This window comes from Chrysemys picta, chromosome 12 (assembly GCF_011386835.1).
Source record: "Chrysemys picta bellii isolate R12L10 chromosome 12, ASM1138683v2, whole genome shotgun sequence".
NCBI classification, from domain to species: Eukaryota; Metazoa; Chordata; order Testudines; family Emydidae; genus Chrysemys; species Chrysemys picta.
Genome location: NC_088802.1, coordinates 54,668,860 through 54,689,217, shown reverse-complemented (window position 1 = coordinate 54,689,217; position 20,358 = coordinate 54,668,860). Strand labels below are relative to the sequence as shown.

Genomic DNA, 20,358 nt, shown 5'->3' with positions numbered 1-20,358 from the left:
TTTGCTTCTGCCATGATCATCTTCCCGCTACTGCTACACAGGCACTCAGTCCCCGCTTCTCCGGGTCACATGCACGCCTGCAGCCAAACACACACACGCGGTGCATCCTCGTACCCCTCCCCGGGGAGTATTCCAGCGCCTGGCCCCTTTGCTGTCAGCAGGAGAGTGGTGAGTGTGCCTGCGGCTTTGGAACCAGCCAATCAGTTCCACGACCGAGGCAGATCCCGCATGGATGAGTGTCCCAGGGGAACCTCGACAGACTAGACAGGCCGCCCCAGCTGGGATCGCTAGGCCTGGCGAGCTGGCGCAGTGGCTGCCAGGTGCATGGTGGGACAAGGAGAGGAGCCAAGTGTTTGACCAGGGCTGTTTGGCCTTTTGTCATGTCATAAAACCACCTGGTTATTGAGGGGAAGGGGAACGTCCCCTGCTCCTGTGGGCAGGTGGGTGAAGGAGAGCAGGCGGAACAGAACACGGCACAGACCTCCAGCGGCTGCTGCTGCGGGTCTGCGTAGGGGAGGCAGCACGGTCTCTAAGCAGACAGCGGCGCCCGGGGAATGGCTGCCCGCCTCTTCCATCGGTCCAGGACGCAAAGCGGATTGTGACATACAGATCCCGCCACCCTGACGTCTGTTGGACCCAACCAGACATGGCTTAAAATGCTGCAGTTTATTAATCCAGTCTCTCTTGTAGAAAAGATCCAAAGGGGAAAGGACCTGCACCGGTACGAGAATAAATGAAGTGCGACTGTGCGATCCACACGCCAGGCTCACTCCTCCTGCGGACAGAGAACAGGGGTTAGGCCAAGGAGGATCTCCTGGGGCCCAGAGTCTCTTCCCATAGACAGCATCCCAATGCCCTGCCAGCCAGGGGTGGGGGGTTCCAGATCTGTTACAGATGCAGTGAGCAGGCTCACAAGACAGCGGAGCTGAATCCACGCTTCCTCTTTCTGGCTCCACAGGCTATGCTGCGTCATCACGCAGGACGCCGGGGTCCGGGTCCGAGCACTGCACCGGCCCCACGGCAGCTGACTGAAGGGATGGGATGGGGGCCGCCTTAGAGGGGGCTGACTGCACGGAGAGGTAGTGTTAGCTGCTCATGTGCAAGGGGAGAGGGGAAGTTCATAGGGGAAAAAAGCAGCGGCTGAGAATAAAGGATTGGCCAAACCTGCCTGGTATCCTAAGGAAGGGGACCGGCCCCACAGCATATCCCGAGTGGGGCTGGTCGGGAGGAGGAAGACAGGCTCCTCCCCCTGAGAATACACACCTTTCAAACCCCTCCTTTCCCACAGCACCCAGGGCTCCAGCTACACTCTGGGCGCTGCCTTGTGAGGGGCCCAGGTACCCGGTTCCCTCTTGCGGCGCAGGCGAGACGGGCTCGCGCTCCCCAGCTGTGCTGCAGCATTAGGCTTTGTACGGCTGGGACAGGGGTGCCCCTAATTTTGGCTCCTGTGTGAATGTCACATGGGGATTGGCGTGTGACTGGCAAGCTGGGGTGCTCAGAGGAGGAACACTGAAAAACGCTACAGGGTGCAGTGGGGGGGCTTTTCAGGAGTCTGGGGGGGTAGAAACGGGGGAATCAGTCTACGGTAGGGAAAGGGGGTACCCTGGGGTGTAATCTGACCTTGTAAAGGTCCTCGTCCTCGTTTTCATCTGTAACTTCCTTCTCCTGAAAGGAACGGGGAGATTGTTGCGTTCCAAGTCCCCAGGCATGGAAAACCTGCTCTTACCGACCCTCTTTCTCTCTGAAACAGGCTCCCTGCCCAGCTCTGCGGCTTTGGCCTTTTATCAGCGAATACTTAGAAACGGTATAAAAATCAGCCCCCCGTTCTTGTGGAGTCTGTGCCAGCCCGGCAGAGCTCCCCAGAACGGGCAGCACACTGGGAAATGGGACAGTGCAGCTTCTCCATAGGAGTGCAGTTGATTCTGTCCAACAGCCTGTACTTTCAGGGGGGAAGCCAGTACTGGAGGGTTTAGTGAATAACTGCAGACGTTCAGTGACAATGGTGTGAACCATGCAGTGCCAGGCTCACATCCAGCAAACCTACAGGACACAGCTAAGTGCTTGTCAGAGGGTCGGGGTTCCCTGCAATGAAATGAAAGCAAAGGCAAACAGACCATAAGCCTGCAACAGCGGTGCGTTCCTTGGGCTCTCCCTGCCCTGCCATGTTCTCAGGCAGGAATCCTGTAGCTTGACAGCTGATATAAATGTCCCAGGTCTAAGACACATGGCAGGACTGGTAGGTAGGGAAATCACTTCTGACTTTTAACTGAGTCCACCTGATTTGGAATCAGCAAGTCCCTCATCACAGGGACCTAGCAGAGCAGAGCTGCACTTCCATGTGGTCTCCTCACAGCACGTGATGTGGTGCGTCCTTCCCCCGCCCATCCCGAGCTTATCTACTGGCCTCCTAGCCCCCAGTTCCAGGATGCAGCACCACGGTCAGACAGCCACACCCCATCCCTTTGGCAGACCTGGTCTCTGTGCTACCTGGGCTCTCGACAGCTTGGCTGCCCGCTCCTTCCTCCTGATCTCTGCTTCGATGATCTCGAAGAACTCCTTCTGGACTCTGGCCAGCTGCTCCTCAGGCTTCTCCTCCTCCGTCTCCACCTTCACGTCCTCCTCCTTGCCCTCGGCCTTGGTGCGCTCCTTCAGACGCATCTCCCGGTGCCGGGCCTCCAGGATCTTCTCTCGCTTTGTCTCTCGCTCAAACATCTGAGAGGCACAGGGGGCAGGAGAGGGCTAGGGCTCGGGCTCGGGGACCTGGGCCCCCAGCGACAGGGATGTGGGGAGGAATCCTGGCTCCTGAACTGAAGCAGAGCCCCTAGGAACCCATGCCGTTAGCCCCTCCTGCCCCACAGCAGGCCCCGCTGCTCTGTGCACACATTAGCCATGCCCTCGGCATGCCTGCAATCCCCCTCCCTCCAGGGATCAGCCACAGGTCTCCTTCACACAGCACGGGGCGGGGAGTCCCCGCGAGTGGGGTCTCTGGCGCTTTGGCCCCCGCTGTGACGCAGTTACATCCTGTCGGATTAGGGTGCCTCAGGATGAGCTCCAGGGCTTAAAGCTCAGCACCTAACCCTACTCCACGGGCCGCGCCGAGGAGCTGCCACAGCGGCTGGGGGTGCTCAGCACCGTGGAGAAATCAGGTCACTTACTTAGGAAGCCAAGTGTTTCCCCTGGTGTCTGCCACCAGGGGTGAGTCTTTGACTTAAAACTCCTCCACACGCCAGGGGAGTGGAGAGCGCCAGCCCCGCACAGCGCAGAGGCGGAAGGCTGGAGAACGCAGGGGTCCATGTCCCTGGTGTTAGTGAGACCTGGAATGCCACCAGAATGCCCCCCTTTTTGCAGCATGGGCCCAGGATAGCCTACCTCTGTACCCCTCCTGACACTGCACTGTCCTATTGCCAGAGAGACCCCGTGGGAAGCCTGGACTACACTCAACGCTGCACTGGTTTAACAGCAGGTTTGATTTGAAACCCATTTTCAAACTGGTGCAACGTTGTGTGTGGATGCTCTTACCTAGGTTAGCTACGCCTGGGGGCAAAGTGAAACCCACGGAACCAGACAAACAGATATAAGTGCATCCACACAGGGCTTTGCACTGGTTTAACTAAATCTGGTTTAAATCCAATTGAAGTTAAACAGGACAGCTTCTGTGTATCGATGATCTGGGTGCCCCAGAGCCGTACTCCCAAACCGCTAATGACAATCCATGCCAACCGCTTGCATCACGCCAGTTTCTATTGGCAAACATTACGAGGGCGACTGGAAGCGTCCGGGTTCAAAGCAGACCCCGAGCTCACCTGCGGCGGTGAGCGCAGCCAGGCCCACGCTGCCAGTCGCAGCACGAGACACTCACCGCCGTGGCCAGGTTCTTCTCGTTCCTCTGCAGGGTACAGAGCCCGGAAGAGACCTCCAGCAGGGTCACGGTGCCCAGCTTAGAACCACAGCCAATGAAACGCCCGTTGTCCTGCAGACGCAGGCTGAAGAGAGGCTCGTCACAGACCTGGGGAGGAAGGACCAGTTGGGGAGTTTACTGCCCATCACCAGAGAGTCAGGGCACCTGTGTCAGGGCAGGCTCGGCACGTCAGGACTGACTGACACAAGCGCCTCAGGCACTAGTCATTAATACTCGCTGCAAATGATTTTAAAAGATGTTATCACATACGTGTGACGTGGCCTAAATGGGGGAGGAGGGAGGCCTGGCTCCTGCAGACGGGAATGCCACTACGATGATGGACACATTGGAGACACGGACATTGCAAAAGCTTGGCGGGAACATTTCTTTCCTACAGGTTTGGGTTGCCCAAACAGTGAGACACTGGTGAGTGCCTGTGTATGCACCAGAGCTTAGGCTGACTACTTGATTTCCTCCACGGCCGGGCTGGCCAGGATGTGTTTGCTAACTCACTTCTGCTGCAGAGCTCAACACAGGCAACTCAAATCATTGCCGGGGTGCAGCCTTCCACCGGCCTCGGGAGAGGTCTGCGAAGCACCTACCACATCCCTGCAATGGTTCAGATCCCCGCAGCTCCCACCCAACGGGCGAGGAGGAGACACAAAGGTAAAAGAAGACGTGTTTCTGACCCAACCTTCACGCTGAGGGAGGGGTTGTTCTGTTTGAAGAGGAAGTCCCAGACATCAAGGGTCCCGTCCATTTTGGTTGTGAAGAAGACAGCTGGCCGGATGGTGCTCCAGCACCCATCTGTTAGGTAAGCCATGTGGTACCTGCCAACAAATCCAGCAGCTCTCAGAACAACTCATTCACACCATTTGGTGCTGAAGAATCCATGTGAAAGAGCTATGCTACATTGGAGTAAGTGCCACATAACATTCCCTGAGTGCGTAGCTTTTACACGCCATGCACTGCTGTGCTAGATACGCTAGGCAGCTGCCTCTGACATATACAGGGGCTGGGACATACAACTGGACACAGAGTGAACCCAGGTCCCTTCACTCCTGTTCTGCTTCTATCTTCACTACGTGGCTCTGCAGGGGGATATCTAAAGAAACCTAATTGTCGAGGGAGGAACAATTTCCTGCCACCACCACTCGCAGGGGCCGCAGGCAGGATTTCCAAAGCCCAGTGATTCAGCACTGAAGTGCCATTGAAATTAACTGAGAATTGTGGTCCTCTGTCACTGAGATGCTTCTGAAACCCCATCCTGTGCCTATAAATCAGGGACAGAAACAGTAAGTGCAAAATAAAACCCATCGCCTACTTGGTCCACATGATGGATGATTCCTTGCTGTCCTCAGACCAGATCCGAGCAGTCCAGTCCCCGACTGTCAGGAAATTCTTGGGGAAGAAAGGGTTCCTTGCCAGGGCGTAGATGGGGCCATGGTGCCCACTGTATGTGCCAACTATCTTTTCCGCAGGTGTCTTGGCCTTGCGGTTACAGGTGATCACCACGCCTTGTTCCGTCCCCACCATGAACTTGGTCGGCTGTGGTTGGAAACACAGTGGAACGCAACTGTCACTGGGTGTGGGGATGCTCTTCCAGCAGGAGAGGATCTCCCACATGAAGGGCAGGTCCTAGAAGGGGGTTTGTTCTCCTCTAGATGAGTGGAGGGCGAGGGTGTAGTTGGATCCAAGTAATGCCCGTAGGAGTTATGCGGGCAAACTTTCTTCCAACGTGCATCAAGAGGAGAAGTGAACCCGGCATTGAAAACTGGCAGGTGTACTATTAACTAGAGCGCTGTTGGCGAGATCCACTGTTCTAGGAACAAGCCCAACTCCGGCTTCCTGAAGCTGGCAAAAGTAGCGTGGAATCCGCTGAAGATCAAGTGACTGCCTAGAATACTGGCATTTCCCTAGACATGCACCAGCTATTGTTTTTGCCTACGCTTCATGTACTGTGTGTGTAAACGGAGGTTCATTTCTTGATGCCTTGCTGGAGAGATGGAGTCTCATCCAACAGGCCTTCCCCAGCCCTACATGGTCATAGACAGCTCGGCTCCTCTGTCTTCAGGGCTACACTTAAAGCAAAGGCACTTCCATGTTTGCTCTGCAGTGCCAGTGTCAAAGCAGCCCCCCAACTCTAGCCACTGCTGGCCTCATCGCTTTGTAACCACACAGAGCAGGATACTTATCAACTGCGGCCCCCCCACCGGCTCGACGCACATTCTCAACGACTACAGCACGGCTTGGCTTGCACCACAGAGATAAAGATGCTTATCATGGCTAGACCCCTGCTGGCTCTGGAGATCAGAGATCCCTTAGAGTCTCCAATCTGGTTTTTCCTGTCTCTGACAGCAACCAACTGCAGGGATAGCAGGGAAAGGGAAGCCAAAACACAACCCTGGATAATTGACACTTACTAATGGAGAACCCAGCAGGCTGCCCAGGGAAGAGCCCTGCGTATGCTGCAAATACTCTACTTTAGCAACAAACAACCATCTCACGCCATTATCACCCCAGTCTTCTAACAGAGACCTTCAGTTGCATGCCAAGATCAGGAGAAAATAATAAATTCCTGGCTTGTTAAGTGCTGGTTCCATGAAGGAAATCCATGCTGTGCGCAGAGATTACCACCTGCAGCATTCGAGATGCTTTCTGGCACTGGCCAGCCTCTCTCTGAAATCCAAGCAGATCTGTACACAACCCATGTGGGCCCACATCCTGCTCTCAGCACCGCTGATGTAAATCCAGAGTAACCCCATGGCAGCCAGTGGAGTTACTCTGAATGCAGACAGATGTGGTGCATGGTAATGAAGCATGTGAACGGTGTGGAAGCTCCGGCAATCGACAGGTTTGAGAAATATAAACCAGTGTGTCGAGAACCTGGTTTGCCTGCTGCACCCTATACAACGCCAGGACCGTATGAGATGTCATACTAACTGGGCCTACAAGTGTACCCTAGGCGATGCTGGCAGGCCAGGTGCGAGCTCATGCCAAGGTCCCCCGGTCTCAGTTGAACACTGACAAATACTTAGCAGGCATCTGTCTGGCTCAACGGAGTTAGTATTGTTAAAATAGGTATGAGAGTTTTACAAATGCATTTAGTGTTTAGACTTTATTGAATATTTGGGACTTGCAGCCGGCATTAAGCTCACTTATAGCATCCACATCCCCTATTGTAAAGTAATATTTGAGCAGTTGTATTGTGAACCTCAGTGACTGTGTCAATCACCAGACAGGAGAGAGACATTAACTAGTGTGACGGGTTGACCTTCAACAGAAGGTGTCATGCCCTTCCCAACAGGAAAAGTCCATCAATATCAGATGGGCTATTGTGGGATGCAGCAGCTGGAATTTCCCTACATACCGTCAGGGAGAGGACAAAAGACTTTTTCTGTTATTCTGCCTCCTCCCCATGAAGATAAGTCATGGCTCGGACTCCACCCATCAGCTGAGCTTTGCAACCAAAAGAGCAGGTGAAGAAGAGAATAAAACCCCTAATGAAGAGGAACTGATTATCTCTGTGCTGCGTGGGACTCTGGGGAGGCAAGTTTTTCTAGGCATAAGCAAGAGATCCCCAGCTGCGGAGACTGAGTTAGCTCTAAACAACACGTAGAGTTTGCTTATTATAGAAGTTTCTACTATCTTTTGAAACTTAAGATTGTAATTCATTTGTGTTTCTATGTCGACCTGCTTTCACCTTGTAAATAACCCTCTGGTTTCCTTTTCTGATTTAATAAATCTTTAGATAGTTTATTATAGCATTGGCTACAAGCGTTGTCTTTGGTGTGAGATCTAAGGTGCAACTGACCTGGGGTAAGTGACTGGTCCTTTGGGGCTGGGAGTAACCTGAATATTGCTGTGGTTCTTGGTGTAAGGGACCATCTATCGCAAAGGCAGGCTGACTTGGGTGGTGAGGCAGATCGGCGTACCCAAGAGAACTGTCTGTGACTCCGTGTTACGGCCGTTATAGTGCCTGGGGAGTTTGTACTTGGTAATTGGTTGGTGAACAATAAGGTGAACAATCATGCCCTGGTTCCTAATAGTCTGCCCTGAAATTGGTACTCACGCTCTTCAGCCCCTGCTCACCCTAACTGTGAGCTCAGCTGTCGGGAGTGTGTGAAAGTTCATAAGATGTCCCAGTAACCGGTAATAACAAGTGCTGATGGGGAAAGCTGCAGAGGCAGACAGACTGAATTAGTCCAAACACAAAGGCCTCCTGATATAGCTCAAGGACTGTGTTAAGATCATGCTGAGTAAACGAGAAAAGTGTGGAACCAGAAATCAGTGAACCACAACTGATGCGTTGGAAACTAGGCCTAACTGGTGGACAAAATAATGAGTGGACAGGCTATTCTGCCCATTACAGCCTTGTGGGGTCCTCGAAGAAAGACTTTGGGAGAAAAACAGTCTGCTGGAGTGAGCTTCACCATCATGGCTACCATCCCCACCGCCTCTTGGGACCCTGGACCACCTTAATTCTAATCCTGAGAAATGTCCTGGCCAGAGTGGGGCAGAGAGAGGGACTCAGCTGATGCCGCCACTTCCCCCTGGCTGAATCCCAAACACCATCTGGGTGTGTGTGTCTCTCCCTCTCTCCCCACACCTCCGTGTGTCCTTTTCCTTCCCTGCCTTATTTCTTCTCTTTCCTCTCTCTCTCTTTCCTTCTGTGTAATAAGAGTCTGGCTGAGCCATCCCAAGACGGTACATTTCACAATACTGCTGACAGCCTCTGACCAAAAAGGCAGCTAAACCAAATGCCCTAAACTGCTCCATGCTGGTAAAAGTTTGCCGGAACTTGGAGTGGCTGATAAGACCATGTTCTGTGCCGGTGTTTTTCCAGCAGCGAGACTGCAAGTGAGAGTCAACGTCAGAGACAGAAGCTGTTCTTTTCTCGCCCCCTTTTCCGGGTATCTGTCATGTTTCGTTTAATAAAGGAAATGGGACTGAACTTTAACAACAACAGTGACAATGCCAGCTCCAGCCCAGCTCAACTCACTTATTCTCTTTTCTCCCAAAAGAACAATTATTACCAGCTTTAATGCTGTGGGGAAATAGAGCAGGGGGGACCTTCTTTTTCATAGCCAGAGCTGTGAATCTGAAAGCCCCAAAATAAACCCTCCAACAGAGATCTGTTATGCTAACTACCCTTACACAAAGCAGTACAGGCCAGGGCCCAAGCCAGGGCCTGAACTAGACTAGACTGCACAATTCCCTGCCAAACGCGGTCAAGGGTCATGACCAGAGGGGAGGGGGGGCAAGGAGGGAAAGAATAACAAAAAGCCCCAGCAGCAGCACTAATGAACTATGTTCATGACTAATGAAATATAATAACCACTTGTGTGAAGCAATAGGTAACTTTAGCTAAATGCAATTTCTTGACTCATGCAGCTTCTCCTTTGGGTGATCTGTGACCCACTCCGTGATTCCAGCTATCTGCAAAAATAGCCAATCATAGCCTCTTTAGGCGTCCCATGGAAACCCCCCCCCCAAATCTTTAACCAAAAGACCCCGGAAAATAACACGTGTCTTGAGAAATGTACCCAAACTGGTGCCAAGTACCACCCCTGGGGAAAACCACCAAGCGCCCCTCTACCCAAATAAACACCCACTTCTCGGAAATTAATGAGGAAGGTACCAGGGGGGAAGGGGGGGGAACTGACCCCGACCCTAATTTCTTAACTTGCGATTTGGGGGGGGGACTGACCCCAACCCTAGTTTCTTAACTCATGACGTACTGTTTGTACTTTGCTTGTGGTTTAACGAAATAAAAACCCGCCTGCGAGCGGTCCTCGGTGTGTCAGTCTTTGGACTGCACCCCAGTGCACTGGTATGTATGTCAGTAAACTGGCCTCAGGCTTGAGTCTTTGAACTAAAATCACTGCGTGGGTGTCTTTGACCACGACAATGCCATCTAAGAGCCTGTCAAACAAGGGGGGTTCCCTTTAAAGACTCTCCAGCTAAGGGAAAGGGAACAAGGGCTGTTTTAAAATGAAAGCCTCATTTAGCACTTCAAAGGTTTTTACCGTTTGCTCTTCTTTGCTGCATCTTTAATAAAAGGTTAAAAGGATTCCTAACCGAGTGTTTACCAGAGTACTAAGCAAGCAAATGCCTCTGTATACCAAACCCCAGACCTCATTTAACACTGGTTAATGTCAGACAGTAATTTTGGCCCATTTATTCCATCTAAATTAATACAACAGACATGTACGTTCCCTCCTCCCCATCCCCTTGGCCACAACCCAAGCCGGTGCCTAAGGATTCCACCGCTGGGTACGTCTTCCCTGAAGCGTTGCATCCTGCCCACCATGCTTCTGGCCTAGCAGCACTGCACCCTTAGCCTGAGTGGGAAGTGACATGGGACGCCTGAGGTCTTTGGAACAATGGCTACCACAGGACAAAGCCTCCAACGTGAGCTCTGGTGGGAAAGACAGCAAGCGGCACTCACCATGGTTGGTTCAAACTCCAGCGCGATGGCTCCTAAAGCGTTCTCCAAGACTCCTTTCCTGCTGATGTCCATCACCAGTGTCTCGGTTGGCTCAGTCAGCTTACGGATATCCCACCACAGGACCTGGCGGAGGGGATGGGAGACATCAGAGCCGCTCGCTCTCATAATCCCCAGAGTGTCTCTCTCGTACAGAGATGCTGGCATTTTTACTACCCAGCATCAGGTAGCAGCGGCTCTGGACTCAAACACATGAATGACTGGACCTGCAATGGCAGGACACACGTACATCCACGCTTCCTCTCTGTGGGTGGGAGGCAGTAGAGTGCTCTCCTCGGAGCAGAGACTGTCAGTGCTACCAAGTCCAACGTGGCCGTTTGGTGATGCCAAGCGCTGGCCGTGCAGAGACCACAGCCCGCCTTGTCTCTTGGCCTTTACCTGCCCATCGGTAGAGGCGGAGAAACACTCTGTGCCAGTTTTGGATTGAAGCCAGATCATTCCATACACGGGGTCCCTGTGGCTGAATTCTACGGTGGAAAGCTCCACCGGCTGTCCTCCTTTCCTGGTGTCCCAGTAAGCTGTGAAGGGGAGGAGACTGTCAGTTGTCATATCCCCTGCCCCGCTCCATTGGTTGCAGTTCCCAGAGAGGACCTGGCGAATAACCATTTCCCCCCAGCGTTTTGGTTCTGCTCCACCTGGCTCCCCTGGGTTGTTTCTCCTCTCGGTGCTTTCTAACGGGATGAAGAGAACGTGGAGTTTGTCTTCCTTCGGCTATCACTTCAGCAGCGCCCCAGTGATGCCAGGAATAAGGAGCAGGGTTTGCGACTACCTGGCACTTACGTTGTGCATTTCATGGCAAAAGAGCCATCAAACCAGCCACTGATTTGGGCCTCGCCTACACTGGGGGTTTTTAGCTGCCAATAAACTGTTGCAACTCCTAGTGTGGATGGGCTGAATAAAGGCTAAACTGTGGGTTCCCCGGGGCAGCCTGAAGCTGGCGTAAGCAAGTCACTGATGCAGCTACGCCAGCAGCCAAAAACTCCAGTGTAGGAAAGTCCAAGTGTCCCAACTGCCCTTGGAGAGGCAGGGGATGACCACTATCCCCAGTAGAGATGTATGCAGCCACACCCCAGTTCCCATCTACTCCAGCTGGTGGTCTGGGTGCCTGGCCCTTCTAAATCCAGCCACTCCACAGCCTGTAACTCATGCACCCTCTAACGGCTCTGCAGGAGCACAAATCAGCGGAGGTCCTACGTAAACAGTGGGTGTTATAGACGCACATCTCTGCGTCAGACAGGCACAGATGCTGCTGAGGGGAATCTCTAGTGCAGCACAAAGGCAGCTTCCATTTTGGGTGTAAATGACTTGCCCGGCCCTGCTTTGGCCAGGATTAGGCATCCGGGTTGATTCTCTGCGGACGTGGCAGAGGGGCACTCGCTTGCTCTTGCTCGGTTATAATTAAACAATTGAATGTGACAGCTTGTGCTCTGCTGGGCCATCAGCTGCACGCCTGGGGAGCCCTGTGAAGGATGAGGTGAAATCGACTCTCTCTTCCATCACCTAAGGAGCGCATGATAATGCCCTTCTAATGTATGCCCTGCCAGATCAGATTGCAGCTGCAAAGGGCAGCGAAAACATAAAAATGAGCGTAATTAAATTGAAAGGCTTGCGTGGCTGAATAAACAATAGACTCTTACACGGATCTGGCAAAGGGGGAGCCTCTTTTAATGTTTAAAACAAGGGAACAAAAATTATTCTCCAAATGAAATGAAGGCAATTATTCCAAGCTTTTCTAATGCCACCGCTCACTTCCCGAGGCACTTCAGCGGGGAAGCGAGCAATAGCAGGTAACACTATCCACCAGCAGCTACCTGATACACAGTGTTCTGTACAGCACGTGGGCTCGACAACACAGCCTCCTGTCCTCAACTCTAGCCTGCTTGATGAGACAGTGTATCTACAGCCGTGCCGCCGGGAAGGACGCTCTGGTTAGCAAAGACATGCCCAGGGCATCGCCAGAGAGAACATTTGTGTTGGCGATGGTAGCTATTTGAACACAATGGATCAGAGTCATCCCAGGGTGGGGGACAGGGAGGTTCCCCCACTGATGTCAATGGGATACATCTGGGCTACTGCTGACAATAAATAAAATGTTGATGGGTGTTGGTGGACACAGTTCTGCTTCTAATGTCCACATCTCTCTCACACACACCCCTCCTGTCCCCACTGCACTGACTCCAGCAGGTGAGAGGCAGAAGGGACAAGCGCCCACAGGCAGACTGGATGGACACAGAGCCCCACCTGCCCATTCTCCATAATGGGGCTGAGTCACACTGGTGCCAGGGAGTGCGTGTAGAGGGCACAGGAAGCTCTTACTGACACTGTTTGGGCTGTACCTGTTTTATGGACAAGCATGAGCCTCTGGTCCCCAGGGACTGCTGATTTCACTAGCACTGAAGTTACTTAGTAATTCAGAACATTCCTCCAGCTACATCCGTGTCTGTTTCCCACCTGGAAAGTGCCTGACACGTTTTGAGGGATAAGCAGATGAAATGGCCACCTTTTTTTAAAGTGGGTGTTCTAGGAAATAACACAGCCTCTTCGTCCAGGGCGACCCACCTCCGCCACTGACAGAATTGGCTTCCCCCGGATCACAATCGCATCACGGTGAATTATCTAGCCACATAGCCTGCACGGCCACCACCTGCTGCCTAATCAGGTGAACGTGTGTTATCTCATGAGTCATGCCAGTCCCAGGGCTCCGATTCCAATTCAGTATTCCAGGCCTTGGAGCTAATGACACTAAGGAGTCTTTGTGCAGATTAGCACTGGAGCAAGGCTAGCGCAGAATTAAAATTAAGCAGTTCCCCTGGTAGTGTTGCTTTATATACAATCCATGTCCCTTACCGATCTGTCCATTATAGCATCCTCCAACCAGGATGTGAGAGTCTTTGGGGTTGTATTCCAGGCTCACAAGTGGGGATGATGGCCTGAGAACCAGGTCTGGTCTGTTGGGATTTTCTATCGGGAAGGGACAAAACAGAGAAAAGCAAAGTTTGAGTGAAGCCCAGAAGGAAAGTAACATTTCCAACTAATTCAGCTCAGGAATGCTGGACACTAGCCAGTGACCTCCAGCACCCATGTCTGCCCAGCATCAATGCTAGCGAGAGGCAGGGTAGAAACCATTACTACAATGTACTCCTCTGGAGTAATCTCTGTCTAGCACCTCTGCAGCACTCGTCACCTGAATTCTCTCCGTTGTACAGGCGGAGGTAGAGAGAGGAAATGACTTGCCCAAGGTATCACAGCAGCCAGGAAGAGAACCCAGGAGCCCTGTCTTCCAGTTCTGGGCCTGAAATAGACCAGCAATTCCTCTCTCTGTCTCAGATAAAAATGCACCTTATCGTCTCCCCCCAAAACAGACTATTAGCCATGCCATGTCTTGGGGCAGAAAGAGGAGGAGTGTTGCATTGAGTGCTCGCTTTCTGCCTCCATTCTGCAGGACTCTTCTCCCATTTAGCACCTTGCTTCTAAAGGGGAAAAAAAAGCAGATGGGACCATTACCGAGAAGCTCCGAGCTGCTGGGAATGCAAGTCACTAGACAGACAGCTGGGAGAAGAAGGAAGGTATCCAGCTCCCTTATCTGTCAGATTGGGGTTGCAGCCCCCTGTGGCTGTGAAAGGTCTAGTCACATGTGAAAGGATGGCGGGAGGAAGAGGTGTCCATTCCTCACACTCCACTGCCACTGCCCCGTTTGCTTGCCATCCTTTTGTTTTTCAGTGGTGGACTGAGTCCTGCTTCTAACGTCCACATCTCTCTCACACCCCCGTCCCGTCCCCACTGCACTGAAGTTCTATCCACCTGGGAAGTTCCACAGCAAGACCATTTTCCCAACCCAGGGCTTCTGTTGCTTCTTGTTTTTTAACAGAATGGGCAATTAAGTTACTTCAACAATCCAGCGTGTCTGGAAAGTGTAACTGAGCTCATTGGGAAAAGTGAGAAGGGCTCTATCCTGGGAAGCCAGAGAGTAAGGGCCGGATTTCCAATTAGGCACTGGGGGCGCCGGTGTTCTAGGGGCGCCTAAAAGTTAAAAGTGGGTTAAAAGTTAACACATACAGCTCCCCTGGGGGCGGCCAGGCTCCTGGTGTGGGTTGGTGGCTGCCCAGCGTGTGGGGCTGGAGCAGGGTGAGCATCCAAATTAGCCCGCCTGGGGGCGCTGTGAGCCGTGGCTGCTGAAGGTGCTGGCTGGGAGCATCCCAGCCCCTTCCCAATCTCAGCCACCCTGTTGCCTCCACCCCATGCCAGTGAGGGAGAGGGAGGGGCGTGGCCAATGCCTCATTCATTTACATGGGCAGAGCTGGAGCGCGGCTTCCGCGCCAGGCTGCGGGAGGGACAGAAGACACCTGGGGACTGCTCGCCATGAAAAAGGTACAGTCCGCCCCCCCCTTGCACCTTTCCTGGGGCAGGTGGGCTGCGCCCCGGCTCAGGCTGGGATTGCCATGCGTGGTGGAGGGTCTCGTGCCTTCCCAGGGAGGCTGTGTTTATATTTCTTTTCGTTTCATTTTTTACGAAAAACACCAAGGTCAGCTGTAGGCAGTGGGGGTCCTGAAGATGCTGTGCCTAGTGGCACGTAAGGTGTAAATCCGGCCCTGCAGAGAGTGGGTCTTTATAGGTTGTTTTCCATATTTTGGTCAGGGTTCAGATACCTTAAACCCCAATTCTCATTTCCCCATGTGTAAAACGGGAGTCAACCTCCTCTCTACTCTCCCCGGAGGGTGTTGTGAGGATTAGTTAGTTAATACTTTCAGAGCACTTAATAGACATGAAGGACCATGTTAGTGGCAAGCATGACTAACTCTAGCATTTTTCCTTCTTACCAAGATCCCATATGTATGACTCATAGCTCATATCTTTAGAGCTTCGTTGGAACTCCAGGCTGGAATAAGCTACTGCCAGCTTCTTGCTTCCATCTGGGTGCCAGGAGAGATGCGTGGCTGTCCTTTTGATTACATTTGGATCCCTTTTTGATAATAAAACAATAGCATTAACTTGCTAACAATTCTGTCATGCTCCAGGCTATGCAATAGTTGCCCAAGGGATGTGGCAGGAACCTCAATTAAAACAGGTTAAAACCCTTGAGTATTGATTACAGGAAACAATCCTGCAGTGGGTTGTGAAAGGAAGACCTAGATGAGCTAATAAACCTTTCCAGTTAGAAATTTATAGAAATTCAATTACATTCCGGAATCTAACTTTTAAAAGTTACTACTCAGGCCCTAACACTGAAAAAAATCTTCGAGAAACAAAAGAAGGAAGATTCCTTTGACACTGTGTGATACAAAAGATATTAAAACCTGGGATACTCACTGAAGAGCCCCATAATACCCCAAGTCCATTAGATCCTCCCCATATGAACATTATTTGACTGGTTTTTGAAGGACATGTTAATTACTGCTCAAAATACAGTGAAGGAAAAACAGTCTGCTTTCAGCAACAGAGGGTCCTGTGGCACCTTTGAGACTAACAGAAGTATTGGGAGCATAAGCTTTCGTGAGTAAGAACCTCACTTCTTCAGATGCAAGTAATGGAAATCTCCAGAGGCAGGTATGCTCCCAATACTTCTGTTAGGTGCCACAGGACCCTCTGTTGCTTTTTACAGATTCAGACTAACACGGCTACCCCTTTGATACTAGTCTGCTTTCAGTGATCGGAACAAATAACCAGAGTGAGGCGGGGCATTAAACTCTTGTAGTAATTGCCACCCCCAGAAGAATTGTTTGGAAATACCTAAAGGAGCATCTATATTTATATATTCCTCTCCAAGGATGAAATTGACAGGGTTGGTCCGAGTGCAGAGAGAGACTGTCTCTATCAGGAGAAAGGCTATACCTAGAGCTTCCATTCAAATAGCTGGGACGTCCTGCAGTTCATTCTGGTTGAGATGGACTGCGGCTAGGACCTGCTGCTTCAGTTACGCCTGCTCCTGTCAGCAAATGCAACTTAACAGTGCAGGCTTAACTGAAGTAGCCGCCTCAGCTGGCCCAGTGGTCAGTATGGACTGGAACAGAACAGCGAATGCGTAGAGCACAGCGTAGCACCTCCTGGCTGCCAATACCTGAAGACATTGATGGTTTTTGCAGACGGAGGCTCATCTGCTACGTCTGCTGTCTCCTCCTCGTCAAAGTACTCCTCGTAGATATTGATCGCATTGTTCTGTTTGATGCAATGTTCCATCAGCTGTGAAGCAAGCCATGCAAATAAGCCGTGATGTGACATTTGGGAAAGCTACGGTCTTGGGAGGACAGGCAGCAAGCAGAGCATGATGGGAAAGGGAGCTGTAACACACGCAGACAGGCAGAGGGGGAGGAAGGGACGGGACGGGACAGTGGCCTTACACTGCCGAGCTGTATGATGGTGTTGACATAGTTCTCATCTTTCTCCACTTTCTTCCGGAAGCGAATGGTCTGCTCCATCTCCAGCGGGTTGACGTCTTTTGGCCACCCTCCTTCCAAGTGGTTAACCCCCTCATTTTCCATCTCAAATCTCTCCGTGTTGACCTGAAGTGTTACACAAAGAGAGAGAGAAGCAAGATACAAAGCTGATGGGCTTGGTTTTTAAAGCTGCTCCGTGAGGTCTAGCATTTACTCCCTCGCTGATTCCAGATCCAGCCAGTGCTCAGACTACCAATCAAGATTTCCCCGGCTTTGTCAGTGCTGCAAACTCCACCTGGGTTCTCAAAACTCAGTCCTCTTCTCTCTGGTTCTTATGCCATCGCCAAGACTAAAGAGCCAACAGTCAGAATAGAACAGGCTGTTCAGTTACTGATGCACAAAGCAGACTGGAACCCTGCACACTCCTCTCCGGCTGCACTGCTCCTGCACGGCAAAGGGGAGTAAACACTATTTTCATCAGTGCCATCAGCAGATCTGACTTGAACACACACTCACGCAGATGGGGAGAAGCTGCCAGCATTACAGTCACTTTTCTGGCCATAACCAAGTGTTGAACTTGTAATCCCCTTTGTGGCTAACAATGGAATTATGGACAATCACTTCACCAAATGTCCGTAGTGCTCACTCAACTTCCATCTACTGGAGTGCACTGGGGATCATGTAGCATTACACCTTATAACTGAGCAATCCCTTATTGTGTATACTGGGCAAATTACAAGGGAGCACAGAGTTCTTCTGGGAATGTTAACAAATGGGACTAACAAAGTTGTTACTTTTATTACTCCGCACACAGGAAAAGGGGTTTCCAACGACGTGATTGCAAACGGGGCCAGCGTTGGAATGAAGAATTATTGGCTACTTCTCCACTGTTCAAACCCAAAGTAGCTTCTCACATCTTACCCAAGCGGAGCAGATTGGCTTTGCAAAGGATCAGTCCGACTCTGGGAGCTCTTAAGAAATCATTCATGAATCGTTTTCTTTATTTACCATCACTGACTGCAGAGAAGTGAGAACCCCCCAACCGCCCCCTTTTTTCATGGAATTCCAGGTTTGCAACACACTAGTCTCTTTCCTGCTATGGCAGTGGTTCTCCTCGGAGGATCTCAAGCCATGCTACAAACATCCACGGAGCCTCACACCTGCTTTCCTGTGAGGTAGCTAAGATCAAATCCACTTTATGTCTTAGCATCTTAGAGCTGCCAAGGTCACACAGCGAATCAGAACCAATAGAACCCTGTCTCCTGCTTTAACCACTAGACAAACTCCGAGCTCTTAACTGTCCTGCAGGAGACAGCAATGAAAACATTAGCTCCATCTTGTGAATTTTGGGATGGGTGAGAACCCGGAGATAATATCATTGCAAACTTATCTGAATACTGTACCATTATTACACCAGCAGCACCACTGTATTTCTTCCAGAGGAGATCTTGATACCTATATCCTCCTCCTACAAACGGGGTCCCAGAAGATCTCCAGTTTATCACTGACTACGGGCACCTTGCATTGTGGAGCATACCCAATTTTGCAACCACCTCAGCAACACATCCCTCTTATCCTGTCAGAGGGAGCCTTGCAAGCAAGTATTCATTAAAAGAGAGCTCTGTTTGCTCCAACTGTACCTCATGCTCTGACATATCACTGGCACACTGTATTGCAGCATCAATGGGGTCCCTCTCGATGAAGTTTGTGGCTTGGCTCGGGTCTGGCTGGATGTCCACGTTGGTCTCAGCCGGCCGGTCGGAGAAGTTGCATTGTCGGCCAAACTCGCTGCGCTTCTTCACATACACGTAGACGATCTCCATGGTGCCTGCTGAGGCGAGGGAGAAGGAAACGTTGCACCTTTGCACTGCTTCAAACTTGCCGTTTTACTGCTGTGTTGCACAGCAGATGCTCCATGGGGGACACAGAAAGATGTAGTCCCTACCGCAAGGGATTACACTCTGTGTTTAGAAATGATGAGAGAGTTTAAATTAGGGAACAATCCTGGACTGGATGATCCAGTGGGTCTTGCCTCTCTGATTTCTATCGCTCTGTTTTGTAAGCGTGTCCCTACTTCCTTAAATGGATCTAGCATGCAACAGGCTTTCCCACCATTTCCTTTGACCTATGATTGCACAGTCATGAGATGGGGGCCTTGGCCTTTAAAGAGCAACCCCTGGTCTACACGGTTTCCCCCCCATTTAACTATTTCAGTTGGGAGGCGGTGGGTTTTTTTATTGTTAAAACCATACACCCGTAGCATGGACGCAGTTATGGGAGTATAAAGGTGCCTTACGCTGGTAGAGCTTATTCCTCTAATCATGATTACAGGAGTGTTTACAGGAATAAACTGAGGCAAGCACCTTTATGCTGGTAGAACTGTGTCCATGCTAGAGGGTCAGACCTCTTTAAGGATACAATTTCAAACCAATACAGTTAAAGCAGCACAAACCTCTGCGCCCTCAGCCCCACACGTGGCTCCTAGCAGAGCGAACCCAGGAGTCCCGGCTGCCTGCCCCACTCTGCGCCCTCAGCCCCACACATGGCTCCTAGCAGAGCGAACCCAGGAGTCCCGGCTGCCGGCCCCGCTCTGTGCCCTCGGCCCCACACATGGCTCCTAGCAGAGCGAACCCAGGAGTCCCGGCTGCCGGCCCCACTCTGCGCCCTCAGCCCCACACATGGCTCCTAGCAGAGCGAACCCAGGAGTCCCACCTGCCAGCCCCGCTCTGCGCCCTTGGCCCCACACACGGCTCCTAGCAGAGCGAACCCAGGAGTCCCGGCTGCCGGCCCCGCTCTGCGCCCTCAGCCCCACACATGGCTCCTAGCAGAGCGAACCCAGGAGTCCCGGCTGCCGGCCCCGCTCTGTGCCCTCGGCCCCACACATGGCTCCTAGCAGAGCGAACCCAGGAGTCCCAGCTGCCGGCCCCACTCTGCGCCCTCAGCCCCACACATGGCTCCTAGCAGAGCGAACCCAGGAGTCCCGGCTGCCGGCCCCGCTCTGTGCCCTCGGCCCCACACATGGCTCCTAGCAGAGCGAACCCAGGAGTCCCGGCTGCCGGCCCCACTCTGCGCCCTCAGCCCCACACATGGCTCCTAGCAGAGCGAACCCAGGAGTCCCGGCTACCGGCCCCGCTCTGCGCCCTTGGCCCATGCACTGCCCCAGCAGAGCCCTAGTGCATCGGCGCCTGAGGGTGCCCGCTGTGCCAGGCGCTGCACGAGGGGCGCCCCAAGGCAGGGGGCAGCAGCGCTGGGTAGGAGAAAGGGGGGCAGGGCTGACGGGGGGGGGGCTGAGCCACAGGGCCCCTCCCTCCCTTACCCGGGGGGGGCCCCCGAGCCGCAGGGCCCCTCCCTCCCTCCCTCCCTTACCCGGCGGGGGGCAGATCCGCTCCGGGCCCGGCTCTCTGCAGCCGCGGGCAGCGTGTCCCCGTTGCCCAGCAACGCCGGCGGGGACTGCAAGCGGAGCAGTCACGTGACGGGCCGGGAGCCGCCGCCGCCATCTTGGGGGGGGGAGGGGAGGGGCAGAGCAAGGCTGTTACAGGAGGGAGCAGGGCGGGGGGGGGGGAGAAGAAGAAGGGGTATGG

The 20,358-nt window shown here is 52.5% G+C and overlaps 1 protein-coding gene across 4 annotated transcripts; it reads right to left on the bottom strand.

Moving 5' to 3' along the window:
* Positions 1–647: 647 nt before the first annotated feature.
* On the bottom strand, positions 648–20,275 carry DNAI2 (dynein axonemal intermediate chain 2). Of its 4 annotated transcripts, none has more exons than XM_008167652.4 (14): positions 20,144–20,275; positions 18,418–18,608; positions 16,742–16,903; positions 16,462–16,583; positions 15,224–15,366; positions 13,254–13,367; positions 10,785–10,924; positions 10,350–10,472; positions 5,223–5,446; positions 4,593–4,728; positions 3,860–4,006; positions 2,488–2,712; positions 1,621–1,665; positions 648–775 (listed from the first exon to the last, which is right to left on the bottom strand). In XM_008167652.4, the coding sequence occupies exons 2-14, from the start codon at positions 18,598–18,600 to the stop codon at positions 767–769; spliced, it is 1,773 nt and encodes a 590-aa protein (XP_008165874.2). In that variant the 5' UTR covers positions 18,601–18,608; positions 20,144–20,275; the 3' UTR covers positions 648–766. The 4 variants fall into 4 exon arrangements, 3 of the variants coding, with proteins under 3 accessions (XP_008165874.2, XP_023960405.2, XP_023960407.2); XM_024104637.3 differs by having other exon boundaries at positions 18,418–18,605; positions 20,144–20,269; XR_010591927.1 differs by lacking the exon at positions 648–775 and having other exon boundaries at positions 2,488–2,821; positions 3,804–4,006; positions 18,418–18,605; positions 20,144–20,268.
* Between the last annotated feature and the right edge of the window lie 83 nt (positions 20,276–20,358).